The 18,030-nt window shown below is 35.5% G+C and overlaps 1 protein-coding gene across 6 annotated transcripts in view; it reads right to left on the reverse strand.

Annotated features, from left to right (window-relative positions):
* The window catches only part of TRIP4 (thyroid hormone receptor interactor 4), a 59,409-nt gene continuing 41,379 nt past the window's right edge, over positions 1-18,030 (reverse strand). For 5 of the 6 annotated variants that reach the window (XR_007951042.1, XM_051980871.1, XM_051980874.1 and 2 more), the window contains 2 exons: positions 8,794-8,896; positions 1-306 (listed from right to left, as the gene is read on the reverse strand). Coding sequence is in view for 4 of the 6 variants with exons in the window: in XM_051980871.1 (XP_051836831.1) it covers positions 239-306; positions 8,794-8,896 (171 nt within the window). In the remaining 2 variants the exon portion in view is untranslated. Of the gene's footprint in view, positions 307-8,793; positions 8,897-18,030 lie in introns of those variants that run through there. The other variant, XR_007951041.1, reaches the window with a different exon arrangement.

Here is an 18,030-nt window from a genome sequence, read left to right on the forward strand (position 1 = left end):
TGAGATTTTAAAATTATTTTAATAAACAGTACACAAGGCTTAGTCCATTGGGTGAAGAAAGCATCTTCCCTCCATCGATTCCTCACACACTTCTAAGAACTTAAGACAGTCTGTTAAGAGTTTATATTCTGAGAGAGTCACTGCTTAAGTCCAGCCTGGGGATTTTTACTGCCTTCACTTCAAAGGAAGCACACAACTCTGGATTCTTCACTAGCAAAGTGTGGATTCCTTTTCTCACTCAGACAGTGGCTTTCTGCTTCATTAACCCTTTCTTTGCTCCTTGATGGATCTTGGAATCCAGTTTCCCTGTAAAAAAGAATAAAGAAATCTCATTATTTTTAAACTATATTTGCAATGCAAATCCATTGGAGACCCACAGGTCTCCTAGTTACCCTGTTCCTGTCACATTCAATTATTTTGCTTCAGGAGTTAGACACTTACTTCCAAACTCCAGAATTCCATTATATTGGAATGAAGGAGCTAGAGGCAATGCATAGGACATGTACCAAAAAATAAATAAATAAATGAATAATCCAGTGGGTATATGCCAAAGGAGATAAGAGGTGAAGTCTCTCATTTCATAGCTACTAAAAAAGAGCCTATCACTTCTTGAGGGCGTCTTATGTGAGCACAACACACATATGTAATAAAGAAAAGACCCTTCACACAGTGAAACGACCATGGCTGAACCTGCTAACTGGCTAGGCGTGCTGCATGAATGTCCCCCACAGGGAGAGGAGCAGTTCTTCTCACCCCCAGAGCAGCCTCTGAGCTCAATAGGGGGAGTGACCTCAAACAGTAGAGCAGAAACCGCATGAATGCTCTAATGACAAAGGACCCCTATCACTGGCTAAGAAGGGCAGAGTTCACAGGCTCTGAGACTCTAAGTTTAAAATTCAGAAAACAAACCACCTTCTTGTCCCAGGTAACCCTAATGAAAAATATGTCACTGATGTAGCTAACCTCTGTCTTCCCAACAATTCTTGGGAAACAACTCTTAGGAAAAAACATAGGCTCTAATTCAGCATCACAAAGTCTTAGGGATCACCTTGTGATAAATATCTTAACAAGATTTCTGTCTTTCTGCCCTGAAAATAGTGTCTTGCTTTCTCTTATATAAAGTCATATCTAGTTAAATGATAAATTTTAATTTAATAAACAGGTTAAAAAAAAAAAAACTCAGTAGTATTTGACTAAAGGAGAAATCAAAGGAACTTCTTTGCAAAAGCTAAGAGGTGTATTAAAATCCCAGAGGCACACATATATGTTCATTACTCAACAAAACAATAGTCTATGTTAGGGGCTAAAAAGTGCACTGGATTAAAATCAGAAAAACTTTTAATCTATCTAGTTCTACTTCTGCCACTTAGTTATGTGACTTCATTTAACTTTTATACAGTTTCATCATCTGTTAAATAAGGATAATAGTATAGACTCCACATACTTGAAATGTTTGTTGTGAGATATGTGTGAATGTGAATTTGCAAAATATAAAATACAGTACAAACTTGAGATATTAAGTTTGATAGGAAAGTTGAGATATTAAGTTCCTACATACAATAAACTTCGCTATTTTAAGATGACTCTTCTAGATTCACTTTTTTTTTTCCCCCATCATCTTTTCTAAGACAGAACTAGGAACTAAGGAATTATTATATCCCAGGATATCCAGGCCAAAATCCAAAACATTAAAAAAAAAAAAACAACCCAGAAACTTAGTGTGGAGGGGAAGAAATGACACCAGGTACAAAATTTGTATTTTTTAAAACTCATATAAATAAGTAAAGAATAAGCAATTATCTTGATTACTGAGGATGCTGTTTTCCATGAGAGTCTGTCAAAAATTAAGTTTTCCTCAATTTGTAGATGGGGGAAAAAAAAAAGCAAAAGAAGGTATCTATGACCCAGCCAAAATTTGGAATTCAGTGGAGAGCTCTTCTGACAAAAATAACCAAAAACCTTGAATGCCTCTTTTAACCTGCTGAAGCCTGGGAATTTTACCCCTAGAGCTTAACCTCTAATTTTTTACCACATCAACATGGTTACATCATTTAACTGATTTTTAATGGAACTCCATATCTTAGTAGAACTGTCCTTAAAGCTTAGCTGCCTTTAAGCACTTACCCCAAAAGGCTATTACAAAGTTCCAAATACTAGTTTCAGTAAATTTCATACAGTTTATGAAAACCCAAAGTTGTGGACTAGTTTATTCACAGTAGAATTAAAGCACCAAAAAGGTGAAAAATTAGCAATTGTCAATAAAATCATTAGATTTGGTATTGGGTCATAAAAATGAAGGAAAGTTCTTAAAAGAGAAATTCTGGGGGCAGCTAAGTGGCACAGTGGATAGAGCACCAAATCTGAAATCAGGAGGACCTGAGTTCAAATATGACCTCAGACACTTAATACTTCTTAACTGTGTGACCCTGTTAACTCCAATTGCCTCAGGGAAAAAAAATTTAAAAAAAAAAGAGAAATTCTTAGAAAAATTTAAGGATTGGTAAATTGTGGAGGAAGTGAAGGATATAAATATGAATGAGTTTTTTTTGTTTCTGTTTTTTTTTTAATAATAACTTTATATTGACAGAATCCATGCCAGGGTAATTTTTTTTACAACATTATCCCTTGCACTCGCTTCTGTTCCGATTTTTCCCTCCCTCCCTCCACCCCCTCCCCTAGATGGCAAGCAGTCCTAGATGGCAAGTAATATATGTTAAATATGTTACAGTATATCCTAGATACAATATATGTGTGCAGAACTGAGCAGTTCTCTTGTTGCACAGGGAGAATTGGATTCAGAAGGTAAAAACAACTCGGAAAGAAAAACAAAAATGCAAATAGTTCACATTCATTTCCCAGTGTTCTTTCTTTGGGTGTAGCTGCTTCTGTCCATCTTTTATCAATTGAAACTGAGTCTTTGTCAAAGAAATCCACTTCCATCAGAATACATCCTCATACAGTATCGTTGTCGAAGTGTAAAGTGATCTCCTGGTTCTGCTCATTTCACTTAGCATCAGTTCATGTAAGTCTCTCCAAGCCTCTCTGTATTCATCCTGCTGGTCATTTCTTACAGAACAATAATATTCCATAACATTCATATACCACAATTTGCCCAGCCATTCTCCAATTAATGGGCATCCATTCAATTTCCAGTTTCTAGCCACTACAAACAGGGCTGCCACAAACATTAATTTAGCACATACAGGTCCCTTTCCCTTCTTTAGTATTTCTTTGGGATATAAGCCCAACAGAAATACTGCTGGATCAAAGGGTATGCACAGTTTGATAACTTTTTTTTTTAATTTTTATTTAATAATTACTTTATATTGACACTCGTTTCTGTTCCGATTTTTTTTTTCCCTCCCTCCCTCCACCCCCTCCCCTAGATGGCAAGCAGTCCTTTATATGTTGGATATGTTGCAGTATATCCTAGATACAATATATGTTTGCAGAACCAAACAGTTCTCTTGTTGCATAGGGAGAATTGGATTCAGAAGGTAAAAATAACCCGGGAAGAAAAACAAAAATGCAGATAGTTCACATTCGTTTCCCAGTGTTCTTTCTTTGGGTGTAGCTGCTTTTGTCCATCATTTATCAATTGAAACTCAGGTCTCTTTGTCAAAGAAATCCACTTCCATCAAAATATGTCCTCATACAATATCGTTGTCGAAGTGTATAATGATCTCCTGGTTCTGCTCATTTCACTTAGCATCAGTTCATGTAAGTCTCGCCAGTCCTCTCTGTATTCATCCTGCTGGTCATTTCTTACAGAATAATAATATTCCATAACATTCATATACCACAATTTGCCCAGCCATTCTCCAATTGATGGGCATCCATTCATTTTCCAGTTTCTAGCCACTACAAATAGGGCTGCTACAAACATTTTGGCACATACAGGTCCCTTTCCCTTCTTTAGTATTTCTTTGGGATATAAGCCCAATAGAAACACTGCTGGATCAAAGGGTATGCACAATTTGATAATTTTTGGGGCATAATTCCAGATTGCTCTCCAGAATGGTTGGATTCGTTCACAACTCCACCAACAGTGCATTAGTGTCCCATTTTTCCCGCATCCCCTCCAACATTCATCATTATTTTTTCCTGTCATCTTAGCCAATCTGACAGGTGTGTAGTGGTATCTCAGAGTTGTCTTAATTTGCATTTCTCTGATCAATAATGATTTGGAACACTCTTTCATATGAGTGGTAATAGTTTCAATTTCATCCTCTGAAAATTGTCTGTTCATATCCTTTGACCATTTATCAATTGGAGAATGGCTTGATTTCTTATAAATTTGAGTCAGTTTTCTATATATTTTAGAAATGAGGCCTTTATCAGAACCTTTAACTGTGAAGATGTTTTCCCAGTTTGTTGCTTCCCTTCTAATCTTGTTTGCATTAGTTTTGTTTGTACAAAGGCTTTTTAATTTGATGTAATCAAAATTTTCTATTTTGTGATCAGTAATGGTCTCTAGTTCATCTTTGGTCACAAATTTCTTTCTCCTCCACAAGTCTGAGAGATAAACTATTCTATGGTCCTCTGATTTATTTATAATCTCGTTCTTTATGCCTAGGTCATGGACCCATTTCGATCTTATCTTGGTATATGGTGTTAAGTGTGGGTCCATGCCTAATTTCTGCCATACTAATTTCCAGTTATCCCAGCAGTTTTTATCGAATAATGAATTCTTATCCCAAAAGTTAGGATCTTTGGGTTTGTCAAACACTAGATGGCTATAGTTGACTATTCTGTCTTGTGAACCTAACCTTTTCCACTGATCAACTAATCTATTTCTTAGCCAATACCAAATGGTTTTGGTGACTGCTGCTTTATAATATAATTTTAGATCAGGTACAGCTAGGCCACCATGAATGAGGTTCTTTATTAAAAAACCATTATGGATTCTCCTCTGTACTTGAAGATGACTTTATCACCAGCAGAAGATGAACTTGGAGATTTTTTTCTAATACCAGAAATCTTGATTCTTTGAAGCTTCAGATATTGATGTTATACTGGCTCAGCTGCAGTCCCTGGACACTTTATATTTCAGTATTGGATATAACTTTAATAGCTAAATGTAGAGCAGCAAATGGGGCAGATGTCTTTACTATCAATGAAAAGCAGTACCAAGTGCTCCCAACATGAGAACCACTAAGTAAATTAAATGTTTATAACTCAAAACATTTTCCTAGAGAAATAATGCTATAAAGAGGAGCTGCCTCTCACACCTATTAGATTGGCTAAGATGGCAGAAAAAAAATGATGCTATGGGAAAACTGGGATACTGATGCCCTGTTAGTGGAGTTGTGAACTAATCCAATCACACTGAAGAGTAATTTGGAACTTTGCCCAAAGGACTATGAAACTGTGTACACCCTTTGATCCAGCAATATCACTACTAGGTCTGTATCCCAAAGAGATCATAAAGGGAAAAGGACGCACATGTACAAAAATATTTATAGCAGTTCTTTTTGTGGTGGCAAGGAATTGGAAATTGAGGGGATGACTATCAGTTTGGGAATGATTGAACAAATTGTGGTATATTAATGTAATGAAATAAAGAAATTATGAGCAGGCATATATCAGAAAAGCCTGGAAAGATGTAAATGAACTGATGCTGAGTGAAGTGAGCATAACTAGAAAAACATTGTATACAGTCACAGCAACACTGTGTGATGATCAACTATGATAGACTTATCTCTTCTCAGCAATACAGTGGTCCAGACTTGTGATAGAAAATGCCATTCACATCTAGAAAAAGAACTATGGACACTGAATGCAGATCAAAGCGTATTATTTTCACTTTTTTTTTTTTTGGTGATTTTTGCTTTCACATAGTTTTTCCCTTTTGTTCTGATTCTTCTTTCACAACATAACTAATATGGGAATATGTTTTAACATTATTGTATATAAATCACCTATACCAGACTACTTTGTTGGGGTAGGGTGAAGGAAAGAAGAAAGAGAAAAATTTGGAACTGAAAATCTTACAAAAATAAATGTTGAAATGATATGATTCAGACTAGTTCCAATGATCTTGTGATGAAGAGAGCCATCTACACTTAGAAAGATAACAGTGAGGACTGAGTGTGGTTCACAACATAGCATTTTTCACTCTTTTTGTTGTTGTTTGCTTATATTTTATTTTCTTTCTCATTGTTTTCCCTCTTTGATCTGACTTTTTTTGTGCAGCAAGATAAGTGTATAAATATGTATGCATATATTGGATTTAACATATATTTTTACTATGTTTAACATATATTGGATTACTTGCTATCTAGGGGAGTAGGTGAGGGAAGGGGGAAAATTGGAATACAAGGTTTTGCAAAGGTCAATGTTGAAAAATTGTCCATGCATATGTTTTGAAAATAAAAAGCTTTAATAAAAAAATTTAAAAATGAATGTTGAAAACTATATGTTTTCATGTAATTTATATGTAATTTATATGTAATTGGAAAAAAAAAACTGCTATTAAGTGGGGGAAAAAAGAAAAGGTAGTAACCAAACTATGCTCAAAGGACTAGTGGTACTCAATGTAAAGTCTATAAAGTTTCCTTAAAAAATGTAAACTAATAATATTTTCTCTTTTAACATATATATCACATACCACATTTTTGAATAAGTCACAATTTCCTCTATTTCTCCCCCCCATTAACCTATATCCACCTGCTGGCCATTCCAAATTCTTCAACCTTAAGGGATCACCAACAGGGGGAAACAAAGAAGAAGCTGGTGGATAAAGTTTCCTTAAGAGGTATTCTCCTTCCCCACCTCTCACCAGTCCTGCTACTATATATTCAGAGGCTCATAACAAGGACTGGCATTGAGTTCAGTGAGGTTAAGAAGTGGAAATGGGCAGAGGATGGGAAATCTCAAAAAACAACGAGGTCTTAAGCAGGGAAGAGAAGGTATAGAAAACATCAAGCTTAAGCAGTGTAGAGAAAAGCAGCCCTTTTAGCCACCTCCTCCTTAGGTAGCTGTCTAGAAGGGCAGTTCCCTTGTAAGAGAAGTATATGAGTAGGAACTGTTTTTCTAAAGATCTTTAAGATACATGCCCTTTGAATGATAGTCTGAATTCTGTGAATTAATTCACTATTAATTAATTATATGAATTAATTCATTCACATACTCCAAACAGTTCATTTGGATTGAAACACACTTATGGCTCAGTTCTTGAATACAGTTTGTAATGATGAATACAGCTTAGTTAATTAACTGGTATAGCAGGAACCCCTGATTCATCAGAGCTACTTTCTAACCAAGTGAGAAAGCAGTAACATGGCAATGTTACTTGATGGCAATGATACCTGGAATTTATATAATGCTTTAAGTTTCACAAAGTATTTTATATATGTCATCTCAGTTGATCAATAAATTAGTGGGAAACCACTAGAAACCATTAGTGGGAAATCAGTGAATCACTCTATAACCTCATATAGGGTTTCTTGGCAATGGCACTTGAGGGATTTGCCATTTCCTTCTCAAACGGAGTAAGGCTAATAGATAATAGAGGTGGAGTGACTTGCCCAGAGTCACACAGCTAATAAGGCCAGATTTGAAGTCAGGTCTTCCTGAGTCCAGGTCTGGCCCTCTATTCACTGACTAATAAATTGAATTAAGAAGATCATCAGAGAAATTAACAGCCAAATCTTTATCATATATTGGGCTTATAGGTGAAATTTATGATGAAATGCAGAGGATGCTGAAGTGCTGAATCAAGAAGAAAAGGTTGAGAGCTGAAGAAGTTGAAAATATAAAGAATAAATTAACAAGAATGTGTTGTGTTTAGGGGAATGCAATCACAAAAGACAAAGAGATCCCCCAGAGTGGGAAAAGAGTAAGAACAAAGGCCCAAGAAATGGCCTCAAGAAAAACAGTGGAAGTGAAAAATGTGGTAAAGATATGATGCTTGAGTTCTGAAAGAGTAATTAAATTGGTTGTACAAGATCTTCATAAGTTAAAGTTAGAGAAAACACTGAAGAAAAAAAAGTAAATTATTGAAACTGCTAGAATTCTTAATGTTTTATGTAGGCAAATTTACTTGCTTCTACATGTTGGAAGAGTCATAAATATTAATGTCTCTAGGAAAAGTAAATTTTTGACACTAGAATGATCTTCTCTGTCAGATATGCCAAATAAGAAAAGCTACATTGCACTGAACTTAATATTAAGACACCTAGATAATAATAGGTATGATTTTATTAATTCACTAAGTAATCACCAAACAGCACTAGGATAGGACATGTTAAAACAGTCATAATGTAAAAGTTTAGCAATGAAATGATATTGGAACTTATACAGCAAAAACTGGAAAATGAGTAGATGCCCATCAACTGGGGAATGGCTGAACAAGTGGGTGGTATATGAAAGTAATGGAATATTATTGTTCTACAAAAAAATGATGAACAAGCTGTCTCTAGAAAGATCTGGAAAAATAAACTGATGCTGAGCAAAACAAGCAGAATCAAGAATATGTTGTACACAGTAACAAACAGCAAGAATGTACGATGATCGACTATGAAAGACTTGGTTGTTCTCAATGGGTCAGTGATCTAAAACAATCCCAATAAACTTTGGATAGAAAATGGCATCTGCATCCAGAAAAATAACATAGGAGGCTGAATGTAAATCAACACATGCTATATTCACTTCTTTTTTCTCTCTTTTTTTTATGTCTCCCATAGCTTTTCCATTTTGCTCTAATTTTTCTCTCCCAACATGATTCATAAAGCAATATATATTATAAATAAATAAATAAGTTTAAAGGGAAAAAAAAGAAAATATACTTACAGATTTTGTGTTTTCCTTTGATAGGAAACTTCAAGATCATTTCTTGGGGATTTGTGCAGATGAAAACAAATGGAGAATCAGATTCTTGACTGAGGTCTGGGTACTGAAAAATATAAAACATAAAAATCCAGGGCGTTGGGCTAGATGGGACAATATTTAAAGTGTTCTAAGATTCTCTTCAAGAAACTCAAAATGTTCCACACACCTTACCACACCAAATTCTGATAACATGCTTCAAGATAAGCAGGTGACAGGTAATAAATCATCTTTCCATTTCACAGATAGGCAAGCAAAGAAAAAGAAGAACACAAGCAAGACAAAAATGGGAATTGAACCTGAATCTCTGCCAATGTAATGCTATCCTTAGAGAGTATAAAGCCTTTCATACTTGAATTCCAATCTATCACAGGAAATGTACAAAACAATTTCAACAAAAAGACATTTGGCCTTCTCCCAGAAGACAAATCAGAATTTACTCTTGTGAAAAAATAAGCAATCCAAAGTTGGGAATCTTTGTTGTTATTCAGTCATTTTAGTCATATTCCCATTTTGGAATAATGGAGTGCTTTACTATTTCCTTCTCCAGCTCATTTTACAGATGAGAAAATAGAGGCAAACAGGGTTAAGTGACTTGTCCAGGATCACGTAGCTAGTAAGGGGCTGAGGCTGGATCAAGTCTTCCTGATTCCAAGTCCATTGCTCAGTTCACTGAACTACCTACCTGCCCTTGGGAATGGTTTCCAACTATGTATTTCAGAAACCTGAATATCCAAGATTCAGTAGACATAAAACACTGGAAAGATTTAAGAAAATGAAAACACTTTAAGGAAATTTTACTAAAAAAAAGTAAACTTAACAGAAAAAAGATAATTCATTCTAAAAAGTATGAACATGTAAAAATTTGTCACTTTGGATGTAATCAAATCTTGGTAAGGGCGAAAAGGTGAGCTGAAAAAAAAACCAGTGAAAACTACTTTACATCACCGATCAGAACTAGATCTGTGTACACAACCATGGTTCTTACTCTTTCTACTCTGCGAGTCACCGACACTATAATAAAACTACAATGATCACACAATCACATTTCAAGGCAACAGCTGGAGTCGAAACATTTCTCATTTCATGATTGCCCATCTATCCACATGTTCTTCTTGACAAACTCAACCAGTAAAACTTATAAGTATTTAGAGAAGACTCCATGAGCAAGAAAGCCAATCCTTTAGTTGCCACCATCAGGATTTCTATTTCTATAAATTAAAATTTGGTCATTTGAAATAAAATTCTACTTTTACTCACCTGCCAGAATGTTTCCACAGAAATGTCACTGAATTCATAGATAACCATATCTAGTACTGCCTCTTATTACTTCATTTATGCCTCACAGCAGCTTTGTAAGCTAGGTATTTCAGACCTTGTTATTTTCATTTTTAAAGATAAGAAAACTAAGACTTAGAGATCAATAATTATGCAGATAGTACTAAAGGGAAGATTTGAATCCAAGTTTTTCTTGACTCCAAATTCCACACTTTATGTACTATACCAGAAGAGTCAAACTCAAAGCCCACAATATTCCAGAAAGCAAACAAGATTAAAATGTAATTCAGAAGACATATTTAATAAAATAAAACATGTATTATAGATAATGTTAATCCATGTCTTAAGTTAACAAGCCGTCCATAAGAATCTGTTTCATCTCTGATACCACTACACTACCCCCCATGCTGTCTCTCTGAAAGCAGCATAAACTGCAAGTCAGAATTTTACAATCTTCTTTAGTTACTCTACTGCGAGTTATAGATAAGCAATGCACTGTAGAAGGTAGGAGGTGCTTTTGGTTACAGTGGGTTCTGCCCACATTTTATAGCTCTCAGCTCAGAATGCTGCAGATCTTGTTCTGATAAGACTACAGTTTTCATTTAGCACAGCCATATTACTGAATGGATCAGATGTTAAGCTGCGTGCAACTTGTTTATGTGCATGAAGCCCCTTTACCCTTACAGAGCTCAGGATGAAGAAGCTCTAACATGAACTAAGAAAAAGTGAACTCTGCATGAGGCTTGCTCTGAGAACCACTCTCAGCTGATTTGGCAAAATCATGAGCAGAGGTTCTCCCTGACATCTTTAAACTTAACACACCAGGAACTGAAATCCCAGCGGCTTGCAGCTTTCTCTCCTTCAATTATCCTGCCCTCTCTCCTCTGTGGCCTGGAGAGCATCAAGGCCAGGAACAGGACAGCCAGCATTTCACAGTTCTGCTGTTCCAAAACTCGGAGCCAGGCAGGACAAGAGGTTCAGGCTGAGTTAGTAGGAAGCTATGTAAATTATGTTCAGTGTTTGCCAAGGGAAATGGCTGGCTGCAAGGCCATTTCCTTCAGCAGCTTATGAAAGCTGTGAATCCTCTTACCTACTGGGAAGGGTAAAACTGTCCTTCTAAATCCTTCGGATATGCAAAGGCACTTTTAATATTCTGAGTACTTCCAAATATGGCTGTGGCTTTACAATTACCTACATTAAAGCCTGCTCAATCAAACCGAACAACAGAATTCAGCGTGGCAAGCTGAAGCCCAAAGAGTACGTATTAAGAATCAGAATCTTTTGAGACAACACTCATATATGAAAGAAGAGTCCATTCTATAGTATACTGCTTTCTTCAAAATAGATGTAAACCTTTGTCTCTTGAAAAGAAGTCAATATGAACCTATATTAGATGAGCTTAGAATATTGTCCCATTGTATACTAAAATAAGAGAATGACAAAAAATTTGCTAAATTGAGACTCTGGTATGAAATAATAAGAAAAATGGCATGATAAGAGATTTACTAGACATTTTTATGCCTTAAAGTGAAAATAAATATAGAACTCAACTTTCCCATTGCCCCCTTAAAGTAAGATGTATGTATATGTGTGTGTATGTGTGTGTGTGTGTGTGTGTGTGTGTGTGTGTGTGTGTATTTTTTTGGCCTGGCTCTACTGCATACCTCCATGAGGATTTAGAAGAGAAGAAATTAGGATGCAAAGTAATATCAGGGATAAAGAAAATAGGATATATATGCTGACAAGGTTACATGGATTATTCTTCATCATGAAATGCATTGAAGGAAAGTTATCGTGTCAGAATTTTATTAGTCTTTTAAAAAGAATACATTTTGTCTAACTGGGATCTATAGACAGGAAAAAAAATCAACCATAACACCAGGGAATAGAAGCGCCAAACTTCATGTTAACCTGTCAAGAGGCACACAAGAAGCTGCTCTTTGCTAGTGGAGTCATTAGATTGAAAAAAAAAAAAAAAAAAGCAAGATGTTTAGAGAACAGACAGCAGCACCTGTGTAGGAGGAATACAGAACACTATCTAATGTTATGGACCAAAACAGGTCCAGGAGCAACAGACTAAAGAAAGCAACAGGCTGTTTAAGTGAGAGAGGTTTAGGAATTAAACAACAAAAAACAACAAAGAAATTCAAGTAAAGGCACACTAAAAAGTTGCTCTTGCTTGCACTATGTTGTGACTCCTATCACCTGGTTCCCAACCTGATGACTGAGGAAAGGGGACCTTTTCTTCTTTCATGCCTCATAAGTTTCATAGATGTCTAACATAACAGGTAATTAAGTGCTAAACAGGCATTTTCTCCTCTTCTCCAGAGGAAGATTGCTCACCAGTCAGCTAAAAAATATTTCTTTTGCTGTATCCATAAGAAAGAAGAAATTCAGCAGTTTTGGCAACTGGTGCTGACTCATAGCCAAATTAGTATTTACACCAATTCTGGAAGCCTGGGAATTAGGTTAAGCCTCCTTGTACCACAGTAATCAATAATGCCAAGATACTATGGTGTGATCCATCAGAACTAATTCCCAAGTGCTCTGGAAGTATTTCCATTTATCAAAGGGATAAGAACATCTTAAAAAATTACTCAAAAGAAATGCCATATAAAGGATATGTATTTATTGGGAGTTTTCTTGACTTGAACTATATGATTAATAATCATACTATGAAATCTAGTTCACTAAAAGCCAACTTCAATAAGGCTAAGATGGTAAAATTCAAAAAGAGAATGAAGTCATTTTAATAAAGTGGCCACAAGCACAACAAAACTAAAAAAGAATAATCTCAACATGACTCTTTTCTATTTAATAATTCTCATTTCCATTATTCTTCAAAGAGCTCAGGACATTTGTGGCATACATAATATAATCAGGATTCAATATCCTCCCTGGAGGGCAAAATTGTCTTTTCCTTACTTCAGAGTAGGACCCTTTTCTTCAGGACAAAATGATTGTCATGTTATGACTAAACTATCAAGTGACTTGGATGGATAAAGATAAACTAAAGATAAGCTGGAGCAGAGCCCAGCAGCGACCTGGGTAAATCTCTTGCTCAAGATTATTCATAAGAGCTGCCAGTTCAATATGGCAACAAATATGTCACAAAGGAAAGCAATTTAGGAGCAAATAATCAATGTATATCTGCTGTTCATGGGCACAGTGGCCATTTTTGGAAGGAACCAAGGACTAAAGCAGACCATTCTGCTCTATCCTCCCTTACTCCCTATCTAATTAATCTCCTCTGAGTCCTTAACCTGTCAAAAGCAATCACATGTTATAGGAAGCATCAAGTACAGAAAATACATCTTGGTAACTTCCACAGAGCAGTGTCTATTTATCCTAGACACTTAGTTATAGTGGAAACCTGGACAAGTCACTTACCCCTGCTGCCTTAGTTTCCTCAACTGAAAAATGGGAATAATCATAGCAACCACCATCCAAGGTTGCTGAGATATTTGTAAAGTGTTTCGTTAGTACAACGTATAGTACAAAGCCAGAAGTAAATTGTTCTAATCAAGGACTCTATACTAAAATGTCCTTAATAATGGACATAAGAACTATCTGAAAATAAAAGCCCAAGGCTTTTCCCATTTTTAGATTAAGAAATATAAGATGGACAAGGCTCTTTTCAACAATAAGATCATCAGATCAATTCCAATGGTCTTGTGATAAAACGAGTTATCTGCACCCAAAGAGAGGATTATGGGAACTGAGTGTAGATCACAAAATAGTATTTTCACTCTTTTTGCTGCTGTTGTTTGCATTTTGTTTTCTTTCTCATTTTTTATTTTTTGATTTGATTTTTCTTGTGCAGCATTATAATTGTGGAAATACAGAAGAATTGCACATTGACTAGTTAGTTAGTAGTTAACACCTACAGTTAGTAGATGGAGCCTAAGGATTGTCCAGAGCTTTCTTTTCTCTTTCCACTGACTCTCTTGATGATTCTAATCAGCTCCATGGGTTCAATTGTGGAAACACAGAAGAATTGCACATGTTTATCATATATTGGATTACTTGCTATCTAGGAGAGGAGGTAGGGAGAAGGGAAAAATTTTAGACTACAAGGTTTTGCAAGGGTGAATTTTGAAAATTGTCCATCCATATGTTTTGAAAATAAAAAGCTTTAATAAATAAAAAAGAATTAAAGACTACAACAAAACAAAGAAATATCAGAACCTACTTCTTCTACCTCAAGTAGCTACAGATATAGAGCAGAGCTCAGAGAATTCATTAATCTCATTTTGTGTGTAAGTACAAGCAAATCTTCACCATTGGTTATTTATTATCAAGTAACATTTGTTAAGCACACTGAGGAGTCAAGGCACTGTGTAATTATCTACTTTCTCAGGAATCTTACAAAAATCTTGTGGATAGAACTGTTCATATAAAAACTACTAAAAGTTCTATCAATGGTAAGCAATAAATAAACACACAGAAGATTTCTTTTCTGAACCTATTTCACATTCATATCGTAAACCAAATCATGAGAGTAATTACATAATACACCTGGGTCATTGGTTCTCCTGTATAAAACAGTTCAATACCTGGCTCAGTCTCTTCCTCTCCACTTCAATTCTTGCTCTTATAGTAGGCAATATGAACCTGAACTAGGGAAGCCTCTCAAACCTTATCTTCAGTAAAACCTTTCAACAAAAGATTTTGTGTCATCCTTTACAAGAAAATAGAGACCATTCTCTATGAGCTCCTTCTTTCTACATCTCAAAACCTCTTGAAATCATCTACATTCTCCCCTCTATTACTCCACTTTATGAAGAAGAGGTGGCCTTTCTCAATGAAAAGACTAATCTCTCTATGTGTATCCTTGATCTTATATTCTCATATCCTCTGGCAAAATATCCTATAATCATTCACTGTCCTCTGATATTAAATTTCCCTTCAAGGGACTCCTTCCTTCCTAGCTGCCTACAAATATGGCTAGGTCTCCCCCATTCTTAAAATCCTTCACTTGACCCTGACATGTCCTCAAGCTATCATCCTTTTTTTTTTTTTTTTTAAATAGCTAAATTCTGAGAAAAAGCTAACTATTCTCATAGGCTCTATTTTCTCTTCTCTTACTTACTCCTCAATCCTTTGTGATCAGACTTCTGACCTTATCACTTTACTGAAACTTTTCCCTCCAGAGTTTCCAATTATTTTTTAATTGTTAAATGCAGTAGACTTCTCTCAATGCTCTTCCTTCTTTAACCTCTCTGCATTTTTTGACATTGATGGCTACTTTCTTCTGCATATTCTGTTCCTCCTTTCTTCTTAGTTTCTTTTGCTGGATCTCTTGAATACTGACTGGTAAGTTAATAGTTAACACCTAGTTAGTAATAGTTAGTAGGTGTAAGGATTGTCCAGAACTTTCTTTTCTCTTTTTACTGACTCTCTTGATGATCCTCATCAACTCCATGGGTTCAATGATCATACCTATGAAGATGACTCCCACATCTATATAGCCAGCCTAGTCTTTCTCCTGAACTCCAGTTAAACATTACTGACAGCCAACTGGGATATCTTGAATTGTATGTACCCATGGCATTTCAAATTTATATTCTAAAAGCAAATAGTTATCTTCCCTTCAGAAAAATTCAAATAGCAAAATAATATGAAAAACTAATAATATTTCATTCTCCTTAAGAAAAAAACAATAAAAAAAATCAGGCTCTTCTGATACTTAAAAAATGTAGATGGCTTATTCCTTAAGCCATATTCAAATGGACTTCTGATAAAAAGACTAAAGATAATTCTAAAGATAGGCAGATACTCTGATAAACGCTCATGCCTTCATGAGAATTCTGAAAATAACTTAATCTCAAAGAAATATGCTGGGATTTTAAGAAAATTGCATAGAGTACCAATGGTTTTCTATTACATTTAAGTTCCCAAAGAATTGTGAAAGATCCTCATACAATGAGGGCTTTGCTGACATACATTGTCTTTACCTCCTTTGGATTTCTAGGCCTAAATCCTAAGAAGTCTTTTCACAGTAGGAGACTAGGAGAAACATTTTCACATTTTTAGACAAAAAGAAATCTAGTACCTAATTTTGCTAGGTTAAAATATTGTTTCCTTTTTTAATTTCTTTTTCAGTCTCACACTAATATCCTGATTTTTAAAAAACTCTTTTTTTTATTATTATAGCTTTTTATTTGCAAGATATATGCATGGGTAATTTTTCATCACTGACTCTTGCAAAACCTGTTCCAACTTTTCCCCTCCTTCCCCCAACCCCTTCCCCCAAATGGTAGGTAGACCAATACATGCATGGAAAACTCACTTTTATAAAAACTTTTGACTCTAATTTTAGAAAGTTAAATTCTTTGAGCTTGAACACAATCACACAGAAAGGAATCCAAATAATAATCTTTTTCCTCACTGGACAACTGCCCTTCTACTGATATCACAGCAACAGCACAAAAGTATTTAGTACTAGAATCACCTTAGCATGGATTTGAAGTCTTGATTATTATGCTAGTCAGAAGAAAGAATGAACTAAGGTCAGCAGCAAACAAAAGGATGATGGCTTCAGTTCAGGAAAAAAAATCAGTGATACTTGAAATTTCAGATAGATCAGATTGGTCGATGACTGAATGTAGCAATAAAAATAGCACACAGAAATTTACACGTAGAAACAAAAGTCAAAAACCCAACTTTTTGTTTGAAAGCCTGTTAGGTCTAGACTATACCGTGTGAGGAAAAAGCTCTGCTCACAACCACAGCTGCTAATGGTTATGGATTTGGCAATCAAAATGTCTTTTGTTAAAAAAAAAAAAAGTTAACTGCCTTACTCTTGAGGTTACAAACCAAAGCCTTGATGCATTGTTACAGTCAACATCCTCCCTGCTGTTTTTGAGAGCTTACATCTGCTGTTGGCAGATAAAATGCTGGCAAACAGCATGGGTTTCTTCCAGGGGAATGCAAGAAAAGCTTTATTAGATAGCCATCCTTTCCCTTTCTCTCCACAGTTGAGCTCTTAAGGTCTCTCAGTTTCACTCCTACTCTTGTGAGGGTTGAGCACTTGCCACTGTTGAGAAACCCAGAGGGATTCCTTTTGGCATGGAATAACCATGCCAGCCACACTACCTATGGGGGATGAAAGGCATATATGTTCTCAGCCTGGGGAAAAACATTTTATACACACATTTTAAAAGCCACTTACCCAGTATAGCCACACTCGACTTTAAAACTTCCACTAATAAAACCTCTCCTTGGATTTCAGGAACTCAGATGATCATATTATACCAAAGAACAGTTAATATGTATGATATTTTAACTTATCTAGGAAAGGCCAAGGCCACAAGACAGGGAAATAAATAACAGTGCTGGGCTAAGGAAAGGGAAACTTAAGCAATAAAACAGAGACGAGAACTGACCAAAGTTATATAAAAGATTAAGTTTAAAACCCCTGCCTTGGTATTCATATTCTAATAAGAGAAAATGTTTACATAGTACTCTAAGGTTTGCAAATCACTTTACATAAATTATTTCATTTGATCCTTACAATAACTCAGTGAGGTAGTCTTTATAAGGATAATTAAATCCAGATAATAAGGAGGAAATGATAACAAATGAAAGAACCAAGGCACAGAGAGGGTAAGAGCTTTGCTCACATTCACAGAGCTGTGTGAGATAGAATTTGAATCCAGATATGTACCTAATATTAATCTGACTGTACCATGCTGCTTCCCAGAAATGTCTAAGACATCATACAATATGTGGACCTTTTAAGGCTGTAGGAAACAGCAAATTTATGAAATAAATTAGGAAGTGTTGCTTTCACAGTTACAAAAATAAAAGGGGTAGCATAACAGGCTTGGACTAGTCATCTTTCCTACCTGACACCCCTACTTTTTCAGAAGAGAGAAATAATACTACTCCCATACCTTAAGGAACATTACTCCAAACAGA

Source organism: Antechinus flavipes, chromosome 2, assembly GCF_016432865.1.
Source record: "Antechinus flavipes isolate AdamAnt ecotype Samford, QLD, Australia chromosome 2, AdamAnt_v2, whole genome shotgun sequence".
NCBI lineage: Eukaryota > Metazoa > Chordata > Mammalia > Dasyuromorphia > Dasyuridae > Antechinus > Antechinus flavipes.